We start from the raw sequence: 7599 nt of genomic DNA, 5'->3' as shown, positions 1-7599 counted from the left end.
CAAAATTCATTAAGATCACTTTGCATGGTTCCAGCAAGTGGTCACTTCGTGGTCCTGCCCTACTGTGCAAAGTGAAGACTGTGTCTTTTTAGAGAAGCCGGTGAACAAAGTAAGTTCTCTCTCTCTTTTTCTCTCTGGTGATATTGGGAAGGTGAAATGTGGCTGCTCTATTTAAAGAAACACAAGCAGGAGCACCATGAGCAGCACTTTCACTTTCAGAGCTAAGGACGTTATGATGAAAAGAATCTGGAACCTGCTCTTACAATTTACACTGGATCACGAATAGCCTCACCTCTTTACATATCAATTAACCCACTTTTTATGCTTTCCTCAAAATATATTCATGATGAATAAATTTTTCAATTTTTGTCGAACTATTAAACATCTTGTTAAATGCATAACGAAAACATAAAACATTGAGGATCAAATGTTTCTTGTAAAAAAAAGTGCTTGCCTTCTTTTTTTTTTTGTTGTACGTGACATGGAGCAGGCATCATTTCTACTCGCCAGCAAATTGCCTTGCTTGTTTCTACATTTGGTTTCCAACATTTTATCATTTCTATTTTCAATGTGACCAAGTATCTCCTAGAGTCCCTTCCATGAGATTTTTCCAGTGTCGCTATTGCTGGGACACCTTCATCGCCTTCCTCATTATGTCCCCCAGTGCTTGCTGCACAGCTGCTCTCGAATGACAGCAGTGTCACCATGCTCACCTCGGCTGACTTCAACTCCATTTGCATGCTTTTCAAATTTTGCTTCTAGTCTTATCACTTTCCACTTCTTTACTGCACTTTCATCTTCATTCATCAATTCTCTCAATTATCTACTTTTGTAAAATGCCATGCAGGTTCATTGCTGGGCAAAACAGAGGCAACACAATTCCACACATTGCTTGTCTGTGCGGTGACCAATCACCTAGACTTTGTAATCGTATGCATCTCATCTGTAATTCATGAAGTGATTTGGGACTGAAAGGCTAATAGAAGTTACTGCTTTCTTCAAGTTCTCACAGTTAACAATACTTTGACAACTGAAATTTGAACAGTGTTGTTGAAAAACTATTACTTAATTGCACTTGATAACTGAAACCCATGGATATTGGAACTGAACAAACCAAGAACAGCTTGTCCTGGGGACTGCTAGGTTGCTACCTTGCATTGCATGAAGGTGATATTCTAAAGAACATGAGGAAGGACAGTGCCTGCACCTTGATTACACTTTGAGGGCTAAAATGTACATAGCAGTAATAACTTACTTTTGGCCTTACCTTTGTGAAATGCTTTGTGAAAAGAAGAACCTATGTTCTTTCTTAAAACTCTCAACATCTTCCAAACATAATTCAAAGTTTCTAACGAATTCCAAGGCTCCTTGTTTGAAATACTATGCTTTACCCCATTTGCTAATATTGTACAGACAATCAAAAACAAGTCAGGGGGAAATAATTTCATCTTCTGAAAATATGGCCTCTTTACTCAGAATTTTATGTGAAATTAGTTTACAAAAGCTAAATTCACTTTTTTTTGTATTAGAATGCCGGAAGCCGGTCCATCCTTGCTGCTTGACACAGTCACTACAGGGAAGAAACATCTGCACAGCATGTTTCAAGGGACCTGGCGTATATGGCATACTGTTCTTAATATGTTTGCTCCCCTCCTTAGTGCTATATGTTTTAACCAAGGTCACCTCTCTGAGAAAGGTTGTTTCCCCAGATGGGGATTTTTTTCCCTGGAGTTAGGGATTAACAGGACTAAGGAAGAGAATAAATCAGTGAAACCCCCTAGTGTTACAGAAATACCATGTACTACTTATGAAGAACTTGGACTAAGACTGTTGGCAATAAATTTGGGACTTGTTGGGCCCACATCTCCAGGGGTCTGCCCACCAGGGAAAGCACCAAAGCCTATACCCCTGGAGACCCACCGACATAGGGCAGTCCCAGGGAAGGCAAGCAGTGAGGCTGGGAGGATATAATCTCCTTCAGTCACTTCCTTGTAGCTTATCAGTAGAGCAGTGACCTTGGAATAGCCCTTATAATGGAACACAGAGATTAACCTAGACAGGATTAAACTCAACGGAACTAGATTAACAAACGCCCTAACCTTTGGAATAGAATGGATAGGATTAAACTCAACAGAACTAGATTAACAAACGCCCTAATCTTTGGAATAGAATGGATAGAATTAAAATGAACTGGTATAAATACAGATGTAACAGGACAATAAAGATAGAACCTGGCTAGAGAACCTGGCTAGGCTGCCGATCAACTGAACGCTGTCTCCATGTCATTCCTTCTTCACCGACTCTGTCCACACCTTTGGGAACCCCTGGACCTGCTGGGGTTGGACCCCAACACTAGAAACTCAACATGAAAAGGGAAACACAAATGCACAGAGAGGGGTTCAGGGAATCCCAAGGTAATAGGATGAAGGGAACAGAAGAAACCTCTTTTCAAAACCAAAACTATAACTCATCTTCTGAGAGAGATGACTGGAAACCACATCTAGAGAATGAGAGTAAAATGATGTGAGAAAGAGTCAATTAGAAGTAAACTCTTGGGTATAAACTGAAAAATGAATGCTAAAGTAAGTATTCAATAAAATGATCAGAAAAAAAGAATCAGCCCTAACTGGTTTGGCTCAGTGGATAGAGCTTTGGCCTGCAGACTGAAAGGTCCCAGGTTCGATTCCGGTCAAGGGCATGTACCTGGGTTGCGGCACATCCCCAGTAGGGAGTGTGCAGGAGGCAGCTGATCGATGTTTCTCTCTCATCAATACTTCTAACTATCCCTCTCCCTTCCTCTCTGTAAAAAATCAATAAAATATATATTTTTAAAAAAGAATCAAAGAAATCTTCCCCCAAAGGAGAATTTAAATATAAACACACACTTAGATCATCAGATTTTAACATTTGACTAACAGAAATTGCAAAATGAGAAGAAAACAGGGGGAAGCAATCCTTTAGGAAATTTACCAGAACGAAAGAGCGCACATTCTTCCAAACACCCTATTCAAAGGCGCCCCCAAGGCATGGCCGATGGCATTCAGATGACAGGGTGAACACTTCCAGAGACAACAATGAGAACTGGAAGGGCGTGGGCTTCTCAGTGGCAACACTGGAGCCACGGGACAAAGCATGCCTGCAACATCCTTTCCCTGAGGCATATCCACCAAGTTAAAGGCAACTTAAGACATGCAAAGAGGTAGGAAATTCACCTCCCACATTCCCTTTCTTAGAAAGATACTAGAAAACGGTACAGAGCAAAAGGAGGCCTAAGACACAGGAGAGTGCGGGATCCAGTGGATTCAACCTAGAAGGTCTAAAAAGGGATAAGGTGACAGCTGTTTGACAGACAGACCTGGGTTACAGCAGGAAAATTATATCGGTAAAATGAAACGTCTAGAAAGAAGTTAATATAGAAGGAAAATTTAGTTCACACACAAAAAAACAAGGTGACAACCCAAGAAAAAAACAAAAACTGTACCACAAAGGAAATATTATCATAGCTCATCTAGCTCTCCAGTGATTGCTAAAGGATATTAATGATATAAACACTGATAACTGATTTATCTCAAATCATGATGCAACTATTTGGGAGGATGGATGGGTGTTAAACCTTCATCAATCATAAAAAGACAACTTGGACTCAACGTCTAAATTATCAATAAATAGAAGTATTATTTAATATGTAAAAGTAACTTCTAAATCTTTTAGTCTTAACTGTGTTTTCACCCAAGGGTTTATGCTTCTTTGGTAATTTTTTTGTTTATTGAAAATTTTTTTACAAAAAGGGACCCAATTGTATTGTGAAATCCCAAGTCTTCATCCTTTTTCTTGGAGATGCTGCTTAGCGTGCCCTGCTCTTCATTTTCTCTCTTGTCCGTTTCCCAGGTCTCTTCTAGAGAAAAAGAAACACCACATGTGGTCACACGGCAGCCTGGCCTTCTGCCCATGATCAGGATGCACAGAAAAAGGAATGGAGCGGGTGGGTATGAGTCCGGCCCCTCACCTGGTCCCCAGGCTCACTTACATTTGATCCTTTCTTTCCAGGCCTCTTGAGGCCCTTGCCATGAGCTTTCTTGGCCCGGAAGCTGGATACATCATCGTAGCTATCACGAGTGTTCCACTTGCTGCCTTTCTTCTTACCACCAAACCCAAACTTCTGGTTTTTATAGCGTCGTTTGGCATTGGGACTGGGGAAGAAGTGGTTTTACAAGTTACCCTCAGCCCTGCAAATCCTGATGAATCTTATGCCCCAACAACACCCTCAGTATTTTGTTTGTTGGTAGATACTCTGTCCCCTAGAATCTCATCCTTAGCCCTACATTCCCACTCAACAAACTCCCCAGGCAAGCTCATCTATTTACAGGTTTAACCACCAGAGCAGGAAAACAAAGCAAGGACCAGGAAAGCTTTGAAAAGCTTTCTATTTTAACTCAATCTTGCTAAATCATCCTCATTTGTTTCTACTCCTCTCGGGGATATATACATGCAGTTAACATTCAAATGTAATAAATCTTAAAACTGGTCATCCCGCAGGAATCTCAGATTCAGCATTCCAAAATCACTTCTCTCCCTTCCTGGGCTGGTTTCGCCTCCTGTGCATATGCCCTAAGAGGGTGGTGGTACTGCCATCCACCCAGACACCAGACTAAATCAAAGGTGAACTAAAACCTGGGAGTCAGCCTTAATTCTTCCTTCTTTCACTCTCTACACCCAGTTCAATTACCGAGTCCTGCTAATTGAGCTCTTGAATATTCCTTCAATCTATTATCCCTTCCCTACTCCCATGACCACTTTCAGGTCATTATCATTGCTCATCTGGACTTCAATAGTCCCTAATTAATTTTCCTGCCTCTCTCAAGACTATCATTTACACAAGAACCACAATAATATTTTTTAAAAACATGACTATGGAAAAAAATAAAAACATGACTATGGGGGATATCTGTAAGACTTTCAACAATAAAATAAAATGTGACTATGACCTGCACATTATTTTGAGGAAAGCCCATCATCGTCTCCCCGCTGCCTATTGGCTAAAACCCAGGCTTCTCAACAAGACAATCTCTGCCTCTGTGACTTGGCCGGGTCCCCTCCAGCTACATCTTGCCACTCCTTGTCTCACACTGTATTCCCAGTGATACCAAATGCTTGCTGCTCCTCACAGGCCAACCTGCTGTCCTCATCTCTAAGCTTTTGCTCATCCGTGTTCTTCCGTATTCCCCAAATCTGAGCCTCTCCTATTCTGGTTCATTCTTACTCATCTTTCAGACTAAGCTCAGGTGGGATCCTCCTCCAGGATCATCACCGTGGGCCTGGTGTCCAGGAATGCATAAGTGAACTAAAAGTAATAATAATAATAGCCAACATTATCCCTTTTAATCTTTATAACAGCATGAGGCACATACAATTTTCTCCTTTTCATAGAAGAGGAAATTAACACTTAAAAAAAATAAAGTAACTTGATGACAGCTACCCTCCCAATGAGGGGCAGAGTTTGGATCTGAACTCTTAACCGTACTCTTAACCATCACACTGTTTTATTAAACATTCACTCAAATGTGCCAAATCCTTAAGTCATCTTACTTTAATCTTCAAAGACTGATATGGCTGAAAGGACCATCACATAGCCTGGTAAGACTGGGTCCCAGGCAGCAGTGCCACGCTCTGAACCCTGCAGCTGCTCCTATGGCAGCCCCTATACTCGTGAGCTGTTGCCCAGCACACACCACAAAACGAAACAAAACAAATACTTCATACCCTTTCTTCATCTGCTGGCCTTTAGCTCCTTCCTTCGAGCCCCGTGCAACAGGTTTCTGATCTCCGTCAAGGAAATCCAGTTTGTCAGAGAAGCCTAGGAGTGAACTGTATTTGATTAGTGCCATCGCATTTTAAGAAAAGCTTAAACTTCAAAAGAAGATTGCTGCTTACTGGATTTTAAGAGGCACATCTTGTTCCCTACACCCTTCCCAAACCCTACGTCCAATAGCTCCAAATTAATCAATTCTTCAGAACACTGGGTGTCAGAATTAGCAGGGACCCTGCCCCCTGTATCCTTAGGAGAGAGAAATACTGACCTTTCTGGTATTTCTTAATGGCATTCATCATGTGAGCTTTCTCCCGCTGCCTCTTCTGAAGAACCTCTGTTTGCACCTGGGACATGGACGTAGGCCTGTTACACCCACTCCAAACCATCACAGCAAGTGCCTATATTCTCCCAGTATTTACACTGTGATAATACCACCATTACTGAACATTTACTGTGCAACAAAACTATGCGAACACTCAAGTTTAGCTTCTCAACAACCCAATGAGTCAGACATTCTGAAACATCCCTGAAACTGAAGCACAGAGAGATAAAGTCACTTGTCCCAGCCACACAGCAGGAAAGGGGGGAGCTGAGGGTCACACGCAGGCAGTCTGCACTCTTCCCCCAATACACAATCCCTCCTACAAAACTATAGCCAATCATGTTTGGGTCCACGTTCAATTATCCCCATTGATGAGTTAATTAAATATCTAACCTACTATTGCTAGGCATGAAAGTACCAACAGGAAAAAAACAATCTCCCCAAAAATCAGGAAAGAAAAGAAGCTTTAAGGACAAAAGGAGATGCTTTTACTCTAAGGGATATTTCTTAATCTCAACACTACTGACACTTCAGACAGGAAAGCTCTCTGCAGGGGGAAAGACAGGCCGTCCAGGGCACTGTGGGATGTTTAGCAGCCTCCCCATCCTCTACCCACCAGATGCAGCTGCACCTCCCCACCAAGATGCAACCAAAAATGTCTCCAACACTGCCCAAAACCCTTGGGAGGCAAAATCATCCCCAGTTCGGAACTAGTACCCTCAGATTCCTCAAATTAGAAAGAGTGAGCTAATTAGCCTGATTTTTTCCTTGCTTTTGATAATTTGTGTTAAACCAATTGCCCATGTTTTTGAGCTGATCTCAGCCATCGACCACCAGCTCAATGTACTAAATCCACAGCTGCCTATTTGCAAAGGACAGGATGCTAATCTACCCTCTACGGTTACTCCACTGAGGATCTACCAGTGACATGATTCCCAAGGAGAGCAGCTCAACACCCCAAATCATGTTTATGTACAAAATATGGACAAAGTCTTAACACCCATGCTGAATCTCCTCACACACATTTCTTCCCACACCTCTAACTTTAATTCCTATCATCTTCTTTAAGTGACCATGAAATAAAGAAGAAAAACCAAAAAAAAGTTCCACGGTATGCCTGCTCTGGTTTTACATTAGAACTCAAAGCAGTCATAGTTCAAACTCGCAGGTGCCATTTGCTTTTTCTGACCGAATGACAATCCATATTTCTTCAAGGACTTCACAATCATGTAGGCCAGTGATCATCTGAGAGTCTCTTGGGGGGAAGGGAAAGAAAACATACACAGATTTCCCAGATACTAAAACCTAGAAATCTGTTTTGAAAAATTTTCCCAGTGATTCTGGCTGTGAGATTGGGTTTGGAAACCACTGGTCTGGACCCCCCAACTCTTCACTGTATAGAAGTGCAAACTGGAGAGATAATGACTTGCTACAGTTACCACACTACCCTTGGCAACACCCTGACTGT

The 7599-nt window shown here is 41.8% G+C and overlaps 1 protein-coding gene across 1 annotated transcript; it reads right to left on the bottom strand.

The window, feature by feature from the left end:
- Positions 1-3651: 3651 nt before the first annotated feature.
- LOC102435222 (probable rRNA-processing protein EBP2) lies at positions 3652-7570 on the bottom strand. Its single transcript, XM_014450845.2, has 5 exons — positions 6693-7570; positions 6078-6204; positions 5761-5854; positions 4028-4190; positions 3652-3895 (listed from the first exon to the last, which is right to left on the bottom strand). The coding sequence occupies exons 2-5, from the start codon at positions 6193-6195 to the stop codon at positions 3845-3847; spliced, it is 426 nt and encodes a 141-aa protein (XP_014306331.1). The 5' UTR covers positions 6196-6204; positions 6693-7570; the 3' UTR covers positions 3652-3844.
- Between the last annotated feature and the right edge of the window lie 29 nt (positions 7571-7599).

This window comes from Myotis lucifugus, unplaced genomic scaffold, assembly GCF_000147115.1.
Source record: "Myotis lucifugus unplaced genomic scaffold, Myoluc2.0 scaffold_4265, whole genome shotgun sequence".
Classification (NCBI taxonomy): Eukaryota; Metazoa; Chordata; class Mammalia; order Chiroptera; family Vespertilionidae; genus Myotis; species Myotis lucifugus.
The sequence above is the reverse complement of the archived record's forward strand: the minus strand, read 5'-3'. Positions and strand labels throughout refer to the sequence as shown.